Source organism: Eptatretus burgeri, chromosome 13 (assembly GCF_056783735.1).
Source record: "Eptatretus burgeri isolate ZD-2024b chromosome 13, Ebu_testis_v1, whole genome shotgun sequence".
Classification (NCBI taxonomy): Eukaryota; Metazoa; Chordata; class Myxini; order Myxiniformes; family Myxinidae; genus Eptatretus; species Eptatretus burgeri.
The window spans coordinates 31835909-31857039 of NC_140973.1; the positions used below are offsets into that span (position 1 = coordinate 31835909).

General features: G+C 46.8%; 1 protein-coding gene and 1 pseudogene across 4 annotated transcripts in view; one reads left to right on the forward strand and one right to left on the reverse strand.

Annotated features, from left to right (window-relative positions):
• LIPE (lipase E, hormone sensitive type) overlaps window positions 1-21131 on the reverse strand; it is a 172296-nt gene that overhangs the window by 121289 nt on the left and 29876 nt on the right. For 2 of the 4 annotated variants that reach the window (XM_085851945.1, XM_085851947.1), the window contains exons 2-3: window positions 17487-17650; window positions 16516-16660 (exon numbers count right to left, since the gene is read on the reverse strand). The exons of 1 other annotated variant lie outside the window; for it this stretch is intronic. In XM_085851945.1, coding sequence (XP_085708071.1) covers window positions 16516-16660; window positions 17487-17650 — 309 coding nt within the window. Of the gene's footprint in view, window positions 1-16515; window positions 16661-17486; window positions 17651-20758; window positions 20799-21131 lie in introns of those variants that run through there. One more of the 4 variants, XM_085851948.1, reaches the window with a different exon arrangement.
• Window positions 3974-12534, forward strand: LOC147014189 (uncharacterized; annotated as a pseudogene).

The following is a 21131-nucleotide window of genomic DNA, read 5'->3' on the forward strand; positions in this document are numbered from 1 at the left end:
ATACCACAAACCAAAGGATCGCAACAATCCCCCAATATAAATCTCATTTGAGCTACGCCACATTTACATTCCTCAAAAACTGATCCTGACATCGGAAGTTGTAGCTTTGCTGTCATACTGCACAATGAAATGCTTGCAAGTGTTCTGGGAAATCAAAACCACTGCTATAAAAAGGCCGGTCATGACCGTTGTTTGAGATAATTATGCTCACATACTGTTACGGAAATGGCCCTTATTGCACTACTAAATATAGGATTAGCTCAGATCCCCCATTAAATGCATGTTTAGCTAGGTTGTGTGGTAAAATGGACGTTGCATGTGTGTCGGGAGGTGTGGGAGGCTGTTGTTTTTTGTGCGGTAGTGGTGGATCGGCAGCTCCCTCTTCTTCCTCCCCTCTCCGGACGGTGGGCCCCGCCTGGTCGGCTGGGAGGGTGTGGCCAGGGAGAGGGCGTGGGGTTGGGGGGGGGAGGGATTTGTTGGCTTCGTAAAGGGGGAGGAGCCAGTGGCTCGGCGCGAGCGAACGAAGACCTCGTGAAAAGGTTCAGTTTGGGCAAAGTACAAAACTGCATTCGGTTGAGAGGGTGCTCGTGTGTCGAAGGAGCGAACGAGAGAGAAACGAAGGCTTCGTAAAAAGGTTGAGTTTGTGGAAAACAGTCGGGTTTTCGAGGCGTGCTCAGGGTGGCTTTGAAGCGAGTGAACGAAGGCTTCGTGAAAAGGTTTATTGTGTGGAAACAGTCGGGTTTTCGAGGCGCGCTCGTGTTTTCGAAGCGAGCGAATGAAGGAGGCACAGTGCTGGATCTGCCGGGAGAGACGCTGAACATGCCTGCACGTCAAGTCTGCATTTTTGGCAGTAAGGCCTAGGTCACATTTGCCACGGCGGCCGTGGTGTCTCCAAAATCTGCAGCCACTAGCAATTATACGGCGGCCGCAGTATTTCCACGGCCACACAATGTAGCAGTCACATATGTTTTTATTTTTCGGGCAGCCGCACGGCATATTTAGAAATCGTGGAGACCGAAAATGTGGGGGTGCTGTACGGTCTTTGATTTGATGTCGCACGGTGACCTTAGGGCGTCGCTGCGGCGGCCATAGAATTTTCAAGGCAGACGCAAGGTGCCCGCAGGGGGGCCCTTAGGCGAACGTGCGGCCAGACGGACGGTAACGAGTGGTTATATACACCAGTTCTTTTTTTTACTGAAATAAAAATATACCAGTATATATAACTGAATATACTATAACTATAATATACCGTGGTGCCCCCAGAATCCGAATGGCCCATTGTTTGAACAAATTGGAATCCGAACAATTTTTTTGAGAAAATTTTTCCCTAAAAACCTAATACATTTTTAAAAACCGAACACAACGTGGCGTTCATGTTTGTTCACGTGTCTCCCCCACCTGTTCGAGCCGCATCTTCGCGCTTTGTTCATTCAGTTCGTCGGCGGAAGGACTCGTGAAAGCATCTCTCGTGTGTCGATTGATACTTTAGGCCTCAGTCACATTTGTTCTACGGCGAGGATACGGCGGCCGTACGCCCTCTGAATTGACAGAAACGTGCGGCGGCCGCAGAGAAACTAAGGTGGCCTCAGGGTGGCCCTACGCCGTATGGCTATATTTTACAGGTTGTAAGGTCGCCGTGGAATTATAACGCGGAGTTATAACTTTTTTTCATTTCTACGTTCGCCGTAGAAATTCGACAAGCCGAAACAAAAGAACTGGTAAAAAAAAATAAAAAAATAATTAACCGATTCGTTAACGTCCGTCTGGCCGCACGTTCGGCTTCGGGCCCCCCTGCGGTCACCTTGCGTCTGCCTTGAAAATACTATGGCCGCCGCAGGAACGCCCGAAGGTCACCGTGCGACATCAAATCAAAGACCGTACGGCACCCCCATGTTTTCGGTCTCCACAATTTATAAATACCCCATGCGTCTACCCGAAAATAAAAACATATGTGACTGCTACATTGTGTGACCGTGGAAATACTGTGGCCGCTTTATAATTGCTAGTGCCCGTACATTTTGTAGCCCCTCCGGCCGCCGAGCCAAATGTGACTTTGGCCTTACCTCGTGTTTTCACCTTCATTTGTGATGCTTGTTTTTTTTAATAATCTTGTGTTTTAATTAATAACAAAAAAAGCAATCCGATCATGTGCTGTGACGGACTGTCGGGCAAGGATTGAATTTCACAGCAAAACCAGTTGCAATTTGGAATATCCATGATTACATCAGCCCAAACGTCATTTACTCATCTTATTTTACCTTAAACATGGGGAATTTCAGTTTAAAGTGTCTTGAAAGTGGGTTTTCTTTGGGTCCACAAACGGATTAATTCACTCCATTATTTCTTATTGGGAAAATATTTTTGGAATCTGAACTTTTTGCAATCCGAACAGCATCCTGGAACGAATTAAATTGGGATTCTGGGGGCACCACTGTATGGGCAAACACCTATACTCCGATCTCTAGCGGTAGCGCACAGTGGACGCACGGTCGATGCAGACTGCCACGGAGGCCGTACGTAGGTGCACGGCGGGCGTAGGGGAACCGTGCGTCGACCCTGCGTTGCCCGCAGGTTGTCACACAGACCGCAAGGCCACCGTACGGCGACTGTGGAAATAGTGCGGCCGCCGTAATTTTTTTGGGGGTTGGGAAAATTCATTTTTCATTGAGAAGAGCTTACGGCAGCCGCACGAATAACGCAAGCCCACCGTACGCCCTACGTACGGTTGACGTGGAACACATCTACGTCATAGCTTGGCTTGTCGAATTGCTACGGCGAACGTAGAAATGAAAAAAAAAGTTATAACTCCGCGCTATAATTCCACGGCGCCCCTACAGCCTGTAAAATATAGCCAAACGGCGTAGGGCCTTCCATGAGGCCACCTCAGTTTCTCTGTGGCAGCCGCACGTTTCTGTCAATTCAGAGGGCGCACGGCCGCCGTATCCTCGCCGTAGAGCAAATGTGACCTAGGCCTAAGAGAGGCTGCCTGCACGTCGAGTCTGCATTTTTGGCAGTAAGAGAGGCTGTGCCTGCATGTCGAGTCTGCCTTTTTGGGGCAGTGGGAGAGGCGGCCTGAACGTCGAATCAGCGATCGACTCTTATGAGGAGGTGATTCTGCCGTGAGAGACGGTAGCCGGCTTTGAGAGGCGAGCGTGGAAAAGGAAAGAAAAGGTGATTCGACAGAGAGAGAAACTGAGAGGACGGAGTTGGGAAGTCGGGCTTCGAGGCGGGAAGGCAGGAGAGGAGACAACGGAGCCTCTGACGGTCCCTGCTCACACCAACGGCTCAACACGTTTGCCGATCCGCTTGCCGGAGACCGGCACCTCGATTTGGGCCTTGTCGGCTGCACAGCTGAGGCCCATCGTCGATCTTACGTGGAGTCAGAGCGTGCGGAGACTGCGTGTGGTGCGAAGGGGGCAAGAGTACGGTGCCGCCATTTTGCCACATGGCGCGTTCGAGCTGGGGCTCTAATCCGTGGACATCCGCCTGTTGCGAGCGACATTCGTGCTTCTGACACTGTCCTCTCGTCCATGAAACTTCACGAAGTACTCTGTCTGCATGCATGCTGTCTGTCTGTCTGTCTTGTCTGCACGTGTTGTATAAGGCATATCTCGGAAGGGACCCCCTCAAAACCTGTAGTCTGTAGTCTGTAGTTCCCGAGTTAAGAACGGGTTAAAGATTGTTAATAAAAACATTGTCGTGAATGGTTTGCTTGTGTCGTGTTCCCCGATGTTCCCCAATAAATCTGGTTGATTCGGATGAAGTTGCCGCTTTGAGTTAATCGTGTCGCGTCGAAGAACGATCCGTTCGATTGGCATATAAAACCAAAATGGTTACAGACTGGCAGAAAACGCATGGCATCTGACACAACCAGTCTGTAACCGGGGTTCTATTTCCCCAAATGGTAAGGTACAAGGATTACGTTGGTATCGCGATTGAAGACTCGTGACCCGAGGCCTGTGCTGAGCCGGCCGGCGTTATAAACCCCGGAGACGGCGGTGGTGAGGGTGGCGCCAAGAGTCGGACGAGAATCCCGCCACCCCGGATCCGCAACAATTGGTGTCAGAAGTGGGATATTTGGACCAGTGGTGCATTTCGCACCCCAGACAATGGTTACAAGAAGCAAAAAAAAAAAAAAAAACAACGGTCCAATTTTGATTTGATTTTATGCTTGAGCGGATCGGGTGAGGAACTTGGAAATTGTAAAGAAAATGGAGTCGCAAAATGGCGGCGCGGCTCCATCCCGGCGCGACACAAGCGGGAGTGGGCTAATAATAGCGCAACGAGCTGCACGACACGGAGGAAACGCACCTGCCCACCGGTTCAGGCCACGTGGACAGGGTATACGCCGTGGCAGATGAATGAGGACGCCAACGCATACATTGGCGAGCTTCATACACGATTGGGGGATGCCTTGGAGCAGTGGAGGTGTGGTGATGACTATATAGAGGAATTGCAACTTGAATTGGATGAGGCACGGCGGCACGCAGACGAGGTTCGGGAGGATTACGTGCATGGGGAGTCACAACAGTTGGCCGATGCACAGGAACGAATTCGGTGGCTGGATTGCGGGTTGGCCGGCGCATTGTGGGACGGGACAGAGTCCAGATGGAAACACGATTTGGAATTGAAACATCTGAAGGAAGAGGTAAGATCAGGCAATCAGATAAGAGAAAGCCTAGAACAGAAGATAAAAAGAGGAGAGAATATCTGGAGCAAAGGAAGGAAGAATTGTTGGAAAAGTCGAGACAGTTCAAGGAACTACAGGAAGAAATGAGGAAAGTAGAGGGGAGTACCCATAAGTTGGAACAAGAGAAGAGCAAACTGAACAAAAGAATAGAGGAGGAGCAAATTAGTAACTCCTGGAAGTAAATAGGAAGAGCTTGGAAGAAGAATGGAAAACAAAGCTGGAAAAGGAAAAACGGGAATTGGAACTACAGAAGGAAGAGGTAAGATCAGGAAATCAGATAAGGGAGAGCCTGGAACAGGAGATAAAAAGAGGAGAGAAAAATCTGGAGAAAAGGTAGGAAGAATTGTTGGAAAAGTCCGAACAGCTTCAGGAATTCAAGTCCAGGGGAAATGTACTGGCACATGAAGTGGAAGTTAACAAGGAATACAGTAAGAGAATGGATGACATGAGGGAGGAAGAATGCAAAAGAGGTGCCGAGATGAGGAAGGAATTATGCGAAAAAAGCTTCGGAGTTACAGAAACACCAAAACAAAGAGATGAATTACAAAATGAGCTGAGGATGTTGAGAGGAAAGAAAGAGAATGCAGAATGAAACGATAAGGAACCACACTGTGCAGATCGAAGAGCTAGAAGCCAAAGCAAGATTAAAGAATGAGATGCAAGAAAGAGTGGTGAAGGAACAACGAATGAAACAGGAAAAGGAAATCAACAAATTGAAGGAAACTACGAGATTGGAGAATGAAGAACAAGCGAGACAGTGGGATAAGAAACAAAAAGAACAAGGAATGAAGCAGGAAAGGGAAATCAGCCAAATGAAGGAAATGACGAGATTGGAGAAGGAAAAACAAGAGAGAGTGGGAGAGGAAACAAAAAGAACATGGATTTGAAATTGAACAATTAAAGGAAAAAGCAAGGTTGGAGTACGAGGAGACAGTGAAAGAACAACGAATGAAACAGGAAAAGGAAATCAGCCAATTGAAGGAAACGACGAGACTGGAGAAGGAAGAACAAGAGACAGTGGGAGAAGAAACAAAAAGAACATGGATTTTAAATTGAACAACTAAAGTTAAAAGCAAGGTTGGAGTACGAGGAGATAGTGAAAGAACAACAAATGAAACAGGAAAAGGAACTCAACCAATTTAAGGAAACGATGAGATTGGAGAATGAAGAACATGAGAGACGGTCAGATAGAAAACAAAAAGAAAACGAATTTGAAACTGACCAACTAAAGAAGAGAGCAAGGTGGGAGCACACGGAGATGGAAAAATTCCGGAAACACAACAAACAACTAAAAAGGCTCGGAGAGGAAGAACGACTCGAATGGAAAAGAAAATGGAGCCAGGAAGTAGAACAGCACAATGATATGGGATGTGTGATATCACCACAGGGAGTAATGTTAGTGGTGCGGGACTTGATTGACATCACTCGTCGGATGATACCACAATTAGAGCAAACCCTGGTGATGGAGACATTGAGGGAGCATACGGGGTTGTTGACGAATGAAACACATTTTGAGCAGGTCCAGCATGTGGAGCTGACAGCCCCAGAGGAATGTGGCGAACCGATGATGAGCAACCTGCTGGAGAGAAGCGACTGGACAGAGGTGACTCTGGAACGAAGCAGGCATGTGGGTACATGCATACATGGTGCGGACGATGAGCTTAAGGTAGAAATTGAATTTTATGTTAACGAAGAGACTCTGCCCGATGGGGTGCACATATGCTTGACCCCTGAATGTGTGTGTGGAATGCCTGTGAACGAATGCTGTGAGCCCACAGTCCAGACGACAGCACCGGTATGTGCTGCCAAGGCCAAAGTGTGTGTGGGTACTCACCTGGCAGTCGATAATGTAGCCCTGGAGTGCGAGGCAGTTGGTCAGTACACAAGCAAGGTTGAAGGTGTGGAATGTCAACACATAACCTTGGAATGTGTGCAGCCTGCTGTGTGTGAGAATCCTGAGCATGGAATGAGTGGTGACATTGGAAATAGGTTTGAGGTGCAAGGGGAAATAGAAATGCCACCAGGACAGAACTTGAGCCAGGGGACGGAAACCATAATGGACAACTCCGCATGGGTTCTTACAGAGTTGGAGGTGCTGCATCCAGGAGCAGGCTTTAGAAATTGGATTTTAATTTCTCTATCAGCCTCACAGGAACTTTGGGGAAGAGCGCAGATGAGTGGCAGGTGGCACTGGCGTGTGTCACTTGGTCTTCAGACCTTTCTGAGCACACGAATGGTTTGGCTAGCTGAATGGGGTCTATCTGTCTTCAGGGAGTTTTGGAGAAGAGGGGGAGGCCATTCCACTGATTGGGGCTTACCTGATTTCCGTGAACCCTGGAGAAGAGGGGGACGCCATTCCACCGATTGGGGTTTGCCTGATTTCCGTGAACCCTGGAGAAGAGGGCGAGGCCATTCCACCGATTGGAGTTTACCTGATTTCCGTGAACCCTGGAGAAGAGGGGGAGGCCACTCCACCGATTGGGGTTTGCCTGACTTCCGCGAACCCTGGAGAAAAGGAGGGGGTACATCACAGCCCCAATTGAGGCGTGACCCCTTTGAGTCGTGGCGGAAAGGCGGCGGGGTCATGTAATGGGAAATGAGGGATCCGTTCCCTCACTACCCTTCCAATGAGCCAAAGAAGCAGGCCATATGGGGATGTAAGAAATCTTGATTGAGAGTTGTACTGAAAGTGATTGCAAATTGAGAGATGACAGAAGGCATAAGAGTGGCACGAGTGGATTTGGGGTCATTATTGAAAAGGAGTGGTGGAGACATTACAGGCAGAGCGTTAAACACACCTGAAACAAGTGGATGACAAAGAGTGGCTTGTTTGAGGAAGGATTGAAATACCTGGTTAGAACCATGCAGAGGTTCCATGGGCTGGTGAAGAGATTTTGATGTTTCGTTTAAATTGTTGGAAATAAACAATTAGGGCAGTATGGAGGAGGCCAGCGGACGACGGATGTAGTGACAAATTAATTGGGGTTAGATGAAAAAGTGTACTGGTTAAATTTGATGACCAAGTGGGATCCGAGGGACTGGTGTGGTTTTGTTTTCACATAAAAGTGAAAGGTGTTGGATGGTGTTGTGGGCTGGGTGTGCGGCACTGTGGAATGAATGACTAAAGTGTTTGGGTGAATGGCGTGATTGTGCAGATGAGGAGAGTGAGTGCGAACAACGTACCCTGTCGGTAGGAGTCTCCTAGCCAAGTTAGTGTAGGTTAGGGGGACTTAGAGGATTCGACATGGATTCTGGCTGCTGTTCCATTGTGCAGGCGGACTGCGAGGGGTAGGTGCAGGACAAGGTAGAGGGATACTGGTTGGTAGTGTGACATGGTATGGGAAGTTGGTGAGTTGGGAAATAGGGCAGCAGGGCTTTGGGGGTTATTGGCAGGTGAAGGCTGTCAGAGGTGCCAGGAGTGCACCGTAGGGTTCGGTGCTAGGAGAGCACGGTAGGGTCATTGCCAGGAGAGCACAGTGTAGGTGCTATGAGAGCACAGTATGGGTGCTATGAGAGCACAGTATGGGTGCTATGAGAGCAAAGTGTAGGTGCTATGAGAGCACAGTATGGGTGCTATGAGAGCACAGTATGGGGGCAAGAGAGAGCCACCCCTTAGTTAAGGCCCGGTCACACCTTGACGTTTTAGCCAGCGATGGCAATGTATTAAAATGTATGTAAAACGCTGGCTTACGTTGAACTTTTGATGTTTTTTTTTAAAGATTCGGACGTATTCATAGCGACTTGGTCTTATGTATAACGCATTGGTAACGGACACAGAACGTTTCGTTGTGTTATAGATAACTTATACCAACGAATGCTGAACCTGTTGTCGGCCTACACAAACGATGCCCAACGATAGTCTAACTTAGGCATAGCGCGTTGCATGCATCGCCGACGATGTCGTGACGTAGCCTATTAAAAGGCTGACGCACAACGATTCGAATCATAACTGCCGTAGAAATGGAAGTGTCAACATCGCGGTCACACCTTGGCTATCTTGCCAGCGTATGCGGACCTAAGAAAAATGTGTCTAAAACGTTGGGGCACATCAAATACGGTATGAGTAAGTTTGGTATACGTGAGTACAACGCTAAAGTACGCTATCATACGTCGTAGTAAGTAGAGTACGTCAAGAAATTTTAAACATGTTCAAAATTTTACGACGTACTCAGCGTATGACACACGTTCCGCATGCGATGGGGACAAGTTGTACACATGATATGCGGACGCTTACACACGTCCACAAAGGCTACTTATAAGCTACTCATAAGTCGAAACACGTCGCGGTAATGTCTTTTTTACGTGAAACTTATTTCTAACTTATGTTTGACGTGCTTTGAACCAATTCTTTACGTAGTCCCAACACACATTGACGTATGTAGACGTATTCCAATGACGTCTTCCGGTCGACAAAAAAAAAAAAATGAACGTGTTTCTAGCTTACAACTGCCATATAAAGACGTGTTCCCAGCGGTTTTGGGAATTGGTATATAAAAATGCTGCTCATAAAAGGGGAACCCAACAGTGTTTTTGAGTCCTATTTGAGTCGATGTCCATGTCAGCAGTAACAGTATCAGTATCAGTATCAGTATTAGTAGTAGTTTGTTCATGTTGGCAGTAGTAGGTCAGTGTGAGGGGGAGGGTGTTTGTTATGATGGATCGTCCTTGCGTCCGCGTGTCCACGGGTAGGAGACATCTTTTCACCATTGTTCGAAGTTCTTCGCGGCTAATTTTTTATGGGGCTTTTTCAACAATGAGCTATGGCTTGTTTTTACGATTTAGGTCTATTCATAACAGGTTGGACAAATGCACAATGAACTAATAATGTGCATAGAGCGCTTTGATTACTTATAGATATGATATACCAACGAATAATTATCGTGAAGCCGGCGTTCACAAACTATGCCCAACGATAGCCTAACTTATCCATATCGTGCGGCAGTTTATCTTTGCCGGTGACGTGGGGTTTGCTATTCATAGGCTGCCACTCAACGATTTAAATGGCTGCATCTCCACTATTGAAAGTAGACGCTTGCGCTCAACAATTGGATTTTTTTTACACTCAACGACTTTTAAAAACGGTACCACTCTGCTATTTTCATTGTTTACAATGAACGATTTAAATTGCTGTCACTCGCCTTTGTTTTTTGACGCTGGGGTTTTGAAATTTGATGCGTTTCTTCTGAACGTGTTAAAACGCTCAAACTCGACTATTTTAAATAGACGCTGCCGATGGACAATTGGAATCATAGCCAAGCTCGACATCGAAGTGTGAACATCCTCGTCATGCCGAAGAAAAGTTTGAAGAATGCTGCAAATAAGTGTCGTGGCCGTGGACGCTGACGCTGACGCAAGGACGATCCATTATACCGACGTCTTTCAGCCTATGAGTAACTTAAAAGTAACGTCTGTCGATGTGTGGCAACGATCGCGTAACGTGCCAACAACACGTTAATCATAGGTTAGAAATAAGTTTCGGGTATGCTAAACATTACCTCGGCGCGTCTCAACTTATGATTAACTTAAAAGTAGCATGTGTTGACGTCTGTCAACGATCGCAGACCATGCATACAACTTGTGGCCAGCGTAGTGGAACGTGTGAGTTATACGCCGGCATACGTCGTGAAATTTCAAGCATGAGAAAATTTGAGGACAACCAAAAAGTACAACGTTTAAAGCCAGCGTACAACGACGTATGGCAGTGTTTTTCAGCGTGCTCTCAATGTTATCAAAACTTACCCATAACGTATTCAACGTGTGCCAGCGTTTTCGAAAAAAAATTCAAAAATCGGCATACGTTGGCTAAAACGTCAAGGTGTGACCGGGCCTTTAGGAGCGCCAGAAGCACGCTCAGGTGAACCCCGAGGTTGCTGGGTGTCCTCCACCCCCGATTGGAAGCAGGCAAAGAGGCCTAGTAGTAGTCACACTCCCCAGCCAGCGAGTTATGCCGGGCACCACCAAATGGAAAAAGACAAATAAGGGCCTTGCCCAGGTTTAATAGAATGGAACAGTGTGCCAGGTCGGGAAAAATGGGTCATTAGGTTCATTCTAGCCATAGCAGCGTTTGTTGCATTGTCGAGAGCTAAAAGTAAATGGTTAGGTACGATGGACTCTCCTCTGCTCCATTCATGTGTGACACCTGGTACGAGTAATATTGATGGGAGAATTTGTTAACAAGGGCCAGGCTAGGTCACCAGTATGTCATGAGCACACATCCACAAAGATAACAGTTGAGTAAGAAACACACCATCCTGTCTGTAAAAGGAAAAAAAAAGAGGAAGGAAGAAAAAAAAAAGGGAGAACTTAACCAAAACAAGTCAGGCAAGGAAGGTTAAGGGTACACTCCATCTCACCTGGTCTGAGGTCATCACACCCATTTGCGTCCTCAAGAACACCTCCAAACTGCATTTGCTTACCATCGATATCACCATGCCACCATTGTGTCACCTGCTGTCCAATGCAGGGCTTGTTGCCTGCTGCTTGTGAGTTGGTCATATGGGCCGAAGCATTTTTGTGGGCCATTGAGGCCAAAGTGCTTTTGTGGGCCGTTGCGGCCGAAGATTCATGCCATTTTGTGGGCTCAGTGAGCCGAAGAACTCTTTGTGAGATTAGGCCACTAGGCCGACTGAACTCACCTGGTGAGAGGCCAATAAGGCCACGAAGTGAGGAAACCCTCAGGGGTGAATGGACAATACTGCCGGCGTGACCCGAGGCACAGGCGTGACCCAAGGCCTGTGCTGAGCCGGCCGGGCATGAAGGAGCGAACACGTGAAAGAACTTTGAACCTTTGAATGTTCTGCTCCTATGCAAATATTGGTGTTAAAAGTAAAATTGAATGCTCTCCTGTTCAAATTCATAATTAGAATGGTAAGTAGTGTGCATCGAGTGTGAATTTGTTTGTTTGATTGGCGACCCGACACACGAGGATAGGGACATGCTAATCTTACTGTGACACTGATTTTTGGAGTTAAGTGCTTCCCATGTTGTGGGTTAGAGTAAATTGGAGATCTGTGCTGTACGTTAGACAGGGCCATTGCCGTGGGCTGCCCCAGAGGGAGGCTCAGGAGAGCCTCGGGAGAAAGGTGGGGGTCGTGTAACGGAAATGGCCCTTATTGGACTACTAAATATAGGATTAGCTCAGATCCCCCATTAAATGCATGTTCCGCTAGGTTGTGTGGTAAAATGGACGTTGCATGTGTGTCGGGAGGTGTGGGAGGCTGTTATTGTTTGATGATGAGAGCATCATCAGGGTAACATAGCAAGTTTCCGTCCACTTGTGACTGAAACCTTTTGGTTACACACCAATCACTATATGGCTCCAAACTGAGTGGTGAGCACCAGGATCGTGTCCCATTCAGCCCTTGCTGAACGTCCCGGGGGCGATAAGCGCCACCTGCCACGCAGCATCATTATTTCTCGCTCAACTACACATACCTGGAGCCATTGATTGGAATATAACTGAAAGGTTTCAGTCACAAGGGAATGGAAACTTGCTATGTTACCCTGATGATGTTTGAATGAGGGCGAAACTGGTCGGTAACTGCAATTTCGTTCACTTGTGACAACTTCTGACATGTTATTGCATTTAACATGATTGTAATTTGCACTGTGAGATGCTCTCTTCTGGGAGCCGCAGACATGACTGCATGATGACGGTGACGTCACAGGTTCACATCATTATTTATCCTCACCGCATTCAATTAATGGCTCTGGGTATGTGTGGTTGAGCGAGAGGTAATGTTCCTGCATGGCAGGTGGGGCTTATCGCTCCCGGGATGTGCAGCAAGGGCTGTATGGGACACCATCCTGGTGCTCACCACTCACAGCTTGGAGCTATATTGTGATATTGGTGCGTATGCATGTAAATATATATTATATATATATATATATATATATATATATATATATATATATATATATATATATATATATATATATATATATATATATATATATATATATATACACGGCTGTGGAAATTCGCATTACACCATAAAGGGCCCGTAGGTGAGATATCTCCAGAGGAACATGTGTAGTTAGCCCAAAGCCGTTGTATAGAGGGAATTTATGTGATCCATTCGGGCTGCGATCCTTTGAGTTAGGCGTTTTTCTTTTTCTATTTTTTATTTCAAACAAACAACATTTCAACAACCACGCCATCCCCATCACAGCGCCAACCACACTGCAACCACGCCACCTCCACCATCTATGCTACCACATCTTCGCCACTCGCCATTCAACAGGCTCTGTGCGGTTACGATCTCCGCGGAGGAACAAACAAAAACCAACAAGGATGCTCGGTGGGCTTTTCCCGCCTGACTTCCCCGCGCTTTGGAGTAGAGGAAGAGCGATGCAGGTCAAAGGTCAGAGGTCATGTAACGGTGGGGCCTCTTTTTGGGGGAATAATTCTCTGGCTCCGAGCCAAAAACTGACTCCCTCGGCCCCCGGACGGAGCGGGGTGGAGGGAAAGCGTGAGGGAACGCCCTTTTTTGGGAACCCTCTCGAAGGAAGGTGGAGCCGAGAAAGGGGCGGGGCGAAGGGCGGAGCCCCGGGCGATAAAAGACGGACACGGGCGGGCGCAAGGAGCGCTTTTTCTTCCTCTTCGTCTTGGCTGGTGGTTCGGTTGGTTTTTGTGGAGAGTTGGTCTTCAGGAAGAGGTCCTGTGCCCGCGCCTTGGCGAGCGGCCCTGTCACGAAGGCACGGACGGGAGACGCGGCGGCACCCGTTGCGAGGTGCATCTGTGCGTCCGGACGGGGAGTGCCGGAGAGGGTTCGCCGGCCGCGAGAGAGGTCGGGGCCAGGCACGCCCATGCTGACGGTCGCGGGAGAGGGACTCACCAGCCAAAGGGAAGTCGCGACTTCTTTCTTTCTTTTCTTTGGGGTTTTTGTATGGATCTTGTGGCGCCATGTCTCGTAGAGTAGAACTGTTTAAGTGTTGCCGTGTGTAAGCGTATTCGGTTGTAGCTCTGCATCCTTTCTTTTGTTTTAATTGCTTTATGTGCATTTTGATTGTGTATTGCTGTAAATATGTACCTTACGTGCTTGTCTGTGTGTGCGTGTGAATAAAATGCTTCCTTGTTGAACTGTGCCCGTTTTGCTTTGTCTTTTCTCTATTGACCCTCCATCTTGCATCACGGAAAGGGGTTCGTAGTGGGTGCAACATCCCAGTAATTAATCGGAACCGTCAAGGCCGACGATAACACCGCTCGGTTATCACTGTAGCACGGAACGGACCGCTTAAGCGGTTTGTGTCCGGAGTCGGCCTGTGGCGTGGTACGATCGCCCGGTCGACCATCCGTGCATGTACTTAGGTAGATCGAATTTGGCGAGCAACCCTATCCTGCGCGGGTGGGCAATTGGCACGGTCGTGGTGGGGTTAAACCCCCACCCGTGACTAGCTCCCGGCGTTGTTCCGTGAGGGCACGACAGAATTGTCCGTCCGGTGGGTGACGTGCCGCGATTCGAGTGACGTGGCCGTCTGCACGCCGGCGGGCACGAATTCCCAAATATATATATATATATATATATATATATATATATATATATATATATATATATATATATATATATATATATATATATATATATATATATATATATATATATATATATATATATATATATATCTTCTTCTTTCGGCTGCTCCCGTTAGGGGTCGTCACAGTGGATCATCCGTTATGATCCGCATCCTGATTTGGCATAGGTTTTACCCCGGATGCCCTTCCTGACACAACCCTGGTCGCCTCTTACGATACAGGGATAAGGATTGAGTTTCACCATGATTCCGGGCTGCCCTACACCCTCTCATAGCACGGCCCAGTGCAGAGCAGAGCTCCCGTCCTCAAGCGATCCTCCACCCCAAGCCTCCGAGTTGCCGGATTACAGGCGCACGCCACTACGCCCGGTATATATATGTAATAAAATAAAACATGTGGAGTGTGACGAACACTCCCCCCGATCTCCATTGGGCATAGTCCTACACCAAAGCGTGACCTCCAACCAAGAGGCCTCGACCCGGCGTCTGTCAAACAAAGATTACACGGTCAACATCAGTTAAACATCAAATGGAGCCACCTATCTGGATTTTGGACTTATTTGCCCTCATCGGGATGGCACACCGATAAATATCTAACCAATGATGACCCCATTCATCGTTTATGGGGGCAAACACACACACACACACACACACACACACACACACACACACCAGTATTCATTCAGCTTTTTGAATAGTAAATTCATACTATTAAAAAGCTGTATCATTTTTATTTTTAATGTTAACTTTTATTACTTCAAATATAACATACAGTACCTAAATTGCATTAAGTCCATCAACCAAACTTGCTTCGCTTCACTCCACCTGTCCTTTTGTTTTAGGAAAATGTATACATAATTGAGCAAGTGTATCCATGTCCAGCCACTAACAGCACCTTTTGTCGTGTTTTTCTGTGTTGTTTGCATTCCTGTTAGAGCATAATCAAATTAATTGCACAAGTGTCAATAGTACCCAGGGACAGGTCATGTGCACCTCTCTCCTCCCTCCCCCCCCCACCCTCACCCTGCGAGGGGGAGGGGAGTACGGTGACAGAATTTTCACCTGTACACGTGCCACAGTGCAATTGGTTTATTGACCTTTGCTGCAAACAGGGGGGATTATTAGCCATGGCACAAATTATATTTGCCCCACCTCCCCCAATATCCCCACACCCTCCACCCCAGGATGCTCCCGATAGGAACGGTTGTTTAGAGTTTATACAATTGCCACAAATTATTCAGTTGCTCCTCTCTTTCAAGTGAAATCTCTTCCGTTGAATGAGGTAATGTTAAATATCGCCTCGTTTGCTGATGTTCCCTGAATAGCATAAAAGTTTTACTTTGTTGGGGTTTAAAACTCATACAACACCAATGAAACTGTTCACACCTTAATAGCAAATTGAATCACCATCCACTCCTCATTATTCATGCAAGTGATGTCATCCATTTCATCGATAATTTAGACAGCCATGGTAATTTAGCTTGCTTGTTTGTAATCCTATAAGGGTGCATTATTGTCTGCTGGTAATATTATTTGTAAATGTAATATTTTCTGTGTGTATATTTTATTTTAATTTCCATGTATATAATTGTTTAGCAATATTTGGTTTTGTTTTTCATACCTGCAAAATGAATAAATGAAATGAAAATCAAAATTAAAATCCCTAATTGGTGGAACAACCCAACTATCCTCTGCAACCCCACCACACCCACTTCAACACAAATAATAATCACCTCCATTTCCACAACAAATTAATTTTAAAAATATGAAGCCACAGTACAACTCATGGGTAGGCCATTCTCAACTCCGAAGCCTACCACCGAGTGCTGCTGTTAACTTCATAAATAATTGTCTCGAACCGACAATCACTCAAAAGCCAAAAAAACCATGGCCCGATGAAATATCATATGATGAACTGAGTTATTAGCATTTGCTATATCAAGCCGATTAACAAAGGGATCTTTTGACTCTCTCCTTCCATGCCAAATAGAGCTCCGAATCACAAGCGCATACCCCACACACCCTGGAAAAACAGAAAGCTTGGCCTTCAACACAGAAAATTGTTATTCTCATTTGCAAGCAAAATTTAGCTATCATCCAAAAGTTAGCTCCACAAAAATAACAACACCAAAAAGTCTTACCTTCAATATCAAAAAGAGACATGGTAAAACTATCCCATTGCAGTATCCTTTTCTTTCTTTCAGGATAAATAAAAACACCATCTACCAGTAAATCAACTCTTACAGATTTCATGCTCAGAGAAGAGCATAAATGGTAATGTAAAAACTCACTTGGTGTTACAAGAGAGGTGTGGGACAGCACATATCTCACACGGCGAGCAGTGCGGGCAAGTAGAGCATGACAGGCAGAGATTATTGAACGATATCCATTTCCTTGTATACCAGGAGCATCAAAATGATGGCATTGAGATTGCAGCTAGAGGAGAAGGAACAACACCCATAGGAAAGATGAGTGGGTGAGAAGATGGTTAAAAGTGTTCTTTTGATGAGCCAATGACTGACACAATTAGAGGGGGAGCACTCGGAAGAGTGCAAAACCTCCGCCGCCAATACTGCTAGGTCACTCAAGTGAACCTGATATCCCATTCATTTAATTTGACGTCAACAGTGCTCACAGAGTTATAGTTTGCAACTTTCCCTTGTACGTTTAACTTTTACATACTCAATTCATTCGTCATAACTAGATTCCTTGAGACAGAAATTGATTTTACGTGGGTATATCCACCTGAAGTTCCAAAATCAGCCGCAATTATAATTTTGGCATGTTTTTTGTTGGAAATCACTTATAACATGTATAAGTGCAAAAAAAAAAAAAAAATCGAAATTTTGTTGAAAAAAAGTTGCAAATTTTTTTTTCTCTAACAATTTTTTTTTTGGGGGGGGGGTTGAAAATCACTGAAAACATGTAGAAATTCAAAAAAAAAAATTCAAATATTTTTTGAAAATGGCCGCCATAGCGGCCATATTGGATTTTGGACCAGGTCCAAAATCTAATTGCATGATCCTTGGACCAAACCTCATCCCCCCACCAAGTTTCGTCGAAATCCGTCGGAGTTTTTCCGTAATACTGTTCACAAACAAACAAACAAACAAACAGAAAGGGGTGAAAACAGTAACATCCGATCTTCGACGACGGAGGTTAATAAAGGTAACCAATATAATACCCAATGAAAGAAATAATTGATAAAACTGTCAACAAGTGCTGTGTGCTCTTGGGTCATGAGTGATCATGTGACAGGTACTTCAGGAAGCAAGGTAGCCATGGCAGAAGCATGTTCTGCTATAGTTTCCAAACTGATGGTGAAGTGGGAATTCAAGTTTCCTTGTGATGAATCATGGCTTATGGAGGACAGGTTGGCCAATGTTCTGGCGAGTTCTGCTGCTGACTGGCAGTGGATGGGACGCCCTGGAGTTGTAAGGGATAAGAAAGAGGGGATTGTGAAAAACAATGGGAAATCAAGTTAGTCTTGCATGTCAGGAGGGATCGAAAAAAACTTAATATCATTGTGTACACAAGCAGATGTGTGTGTGTGTGTGTGTGTGTGTGTGTGTGTGTGTGTGTGTGTGTGTGTGTGTGTGTGTGTGTGTGTGTGTGTGTGTGTGTGTGTGTGTGTGTGTGTGTGTACAAAAAAATATATATACCATCAGAGATGGGGAATCCCCTGCCATTGAATGAAAAAGGCATACATATTCCAGATAATGAGGTAGGTGAATTGGAAACAAGACATCATTTGGTCATCTCGAAAAAGTTCCCCAGGGGTGAGGAACGTAGTAACCAAAAATAATTGAAATCAGATAAGCAGTTTTCCATTTATAACAAAAAACTTTTTTTCAAGATGGCCACCCCAGTCGGCCATCTTGGATGCGGCCACGCCCAAAATCAATAGGGTTCTTCCTTTTCAGGTGGTACATGTGTGACCCAAATTTCAAATCGATATGGCGAAAAAACCTTTTTTTGAAGATGGCCACCCCAGTCGGCCATCTTGGATCTGGCCACACCCAAAAATCAATAGGGTTCTTCCTTTTCAGGTGGTACATGTGTGACCCAAATTTCAATTCGATATGGCGAACAGTTTATGAGTTATCGCACTCGCAGCTATAAATGTTGACGCCCGGACGGACGGACAGCCGGACGACCTGGGTGACAAGATCCCCCTTCCGCCACGTGGAGGGGATAAAAAAATATACCATCAGAGATGGGGAAACCCCGCCATTGAAAAATAATTGAAATCAGATAAGCGGTTTTCCATTTATTACAAAAAAATTTTCAAGATGGCCGCTCCAGTCGGCCATCTTGGATCCGGCCTGGCCCAAAATCAATAGCGTTCTTCCTTTTCAGGTGGTACATGTGTGACTCAAATTTCAAATCGATATGGCGAAAAAACATTTTTTTCAAGATGGCTGCCCCAGTCGGCCATATTGGATCCGGCCACGCCCAAAATCAATAAGGTTCTTCCTTTTCAGGTGTAACATGTGTGACCCAAATTTCAAATCGATATGGCGAACAGTTTATGAGTTATCGCATTCACAGCTACAAATGTTGACGCCCGGACGGACGGAAGGATAGCCGGACGACCTGGGTGACAACAACATCCCCCTTCCGCCACGTGGTGGAGGATAAAAACTAAAAGAAAAAGAACAATAAATTTTCTACAAATTGCAGATCAATTTATAAAATAAATATTGTCGCGAATTCGCGCCCGCTGGCGTGCGAACGGCCACGTAACTCGAATCGCGGCAAGTCGCCCATCGGACTGATAATGGTGTCGTGACCCTCTCGGACCAACGCTGGGAGCTAGTCACGGGTGGGCCTTTCGACCTCACCACGATCGTGCCAATCGGCCACCCGCGTAGGATCGGGTGGTTCGCCAAACTCGACCTACCAAAGTACCCATGCGGATGGTAAACCGGGCGATCGTACCTCGCCACAGGTCGACTCCGGACACGAGCCGCTTGGGCGGCCCGTTCCGTACTATCGGGATAACCGAGCAGTGTTATCGTCGACCTGGACGGTTCAGATTAATTACCGGGATGTTGCACCCACTATGAACCCCTTATGTGATGCAAGATGGAGATTCAAATGGAGAAAAGATGAAGCAAAACGGGCACAGTTCAACAAGCAAGCATTTTATTCACACGCACACACAGACAAGCATGGAAGGCACGTATTTACAGCCATACAATTATGCACAAAAAGCAAATGTAATACAACCGACTAACGCGTACACACGGCAACACTTACACAGTTTTCCTTCACAGACGGTGCCAACACACATTTACACAAAAGCAAAAGAAAGAAGCCACCCTCACAGACAAGGAGGCAGACAGGCCCGTAGGCCAAATGTGCGTGGGACCGAGAGGAGCGGCTAGGTCCGCGAGACCGCGGAGTTCTTACCCGCGTCCTCGTGACACGTTGGCGGGCAAGCCGCAAAGTGTCCGCGCCGCTGTGCCCCGACTCCGGGCCCCTGGCGTGCTTGTTGGCACCACGTTTGGGGTGGGGTGGGAACGGGGCCCCCTTTTGCACTATCTCAGCGCGGGGGAAGGGGAAATTGTTGATGCTCTGGAGGCGGGGAGTAGCTGGCTGAATTGGGTCCTGCGACGAGACGAGCGATCCCCCACACCGCAGCCTCGTCGCCGACTGCCGACCTCCTGGCCTCGGACCCGAGCTCCCCTGCCCCGACCAGCCGCCCGCAGCTCCACCGCGCGCACTCGACTCAACTCCACCAACGCTATGCTCCTTGTCTCCAAAAGCAACTTTGACGACACACTCTCCTCCTTGCTCAACTCCCGTCCGCGAGTCGCTTCCCGCTCGCACCTTTATAGCGCTCAGGAGAAGCCGATATGCAAATTCCCAGATCAGGATGAGATTGGAGGCAGACCCACACCGCCCCCCCCCCCAGTCAGCCATTGGTCAGGCAAAAATGGGCGTGAACCTCCCCGATCCTAAAATTTGCATATACGGACCGAGACGGAATTCACCTCCACGCGCCTGGAGCCAGGGCCAAGCCGCCTCGCGCTTGCCCATTGGACGGAGGAGAAGTGGGCGTGAAGCATTCCTGATCTGAATTTTCCCCTCGGAAAGGCCGTCATTCGCGCTCGCGGCTCGGTGCGTTCGGCACCAATCGCCGAACGGGCCCGAGACAGCCCGACGTTCAGTGTTCACAGGTGGTGCGGGAATGGCCGTAGAAGCGATGATGTGGGATGAGGTTGTGAAGGTAAAGGCGAAGCTGGTGGTGTGGCGTCGTTGTGTGGTTGGCACTGTGGTGGGGATGGCGTGGTTGTTGAGATAGATAGTTTGTTTGAAATAAAAGATAGAGAAAGAAAAACGACTAACTCAAAGCGTCGCAGCCCGGATGGATCACATAAATTCCCTCTATACAACAGGTTTGGGCTAACTACACATGTACCTATGGAGACATCTCACCTGAGGGCCCTTTATGGTGTAATGCGAATTTCCACAGCTGTAACAATATATAAATTGATAATTTCAGAGAAAATATCAATTTTTTCTGACCTTTTGCAACATACAGTAGATGCATCCTGCCATGAGTCCACCCCTAAGGACTCTATCAAAACAGGTGGTCTTTCATTAGATAGACAATAGGAGATGCTATATGCTATTTAAATAACTAATTTATTCTTTAATGATAAATGTCAGATAAATTTTAGTTTATAGACGACAGAATATTGAAAGACATCAGACAATAAAATGTTTTGTTTTCAAAGAGATCAATTTTGTTTTCCTCAATTTTAAAAAACATGTTATTCCGCATTTAAAATTGGCATTAATTACCACCAGGTGGTCGGAAATGAGACGTGGTCTCTTCATCCAGGTGGGGGTAGGGGAGGGAGGCACTCTCAAAAAAGGATCCATTGTACTTGCATGG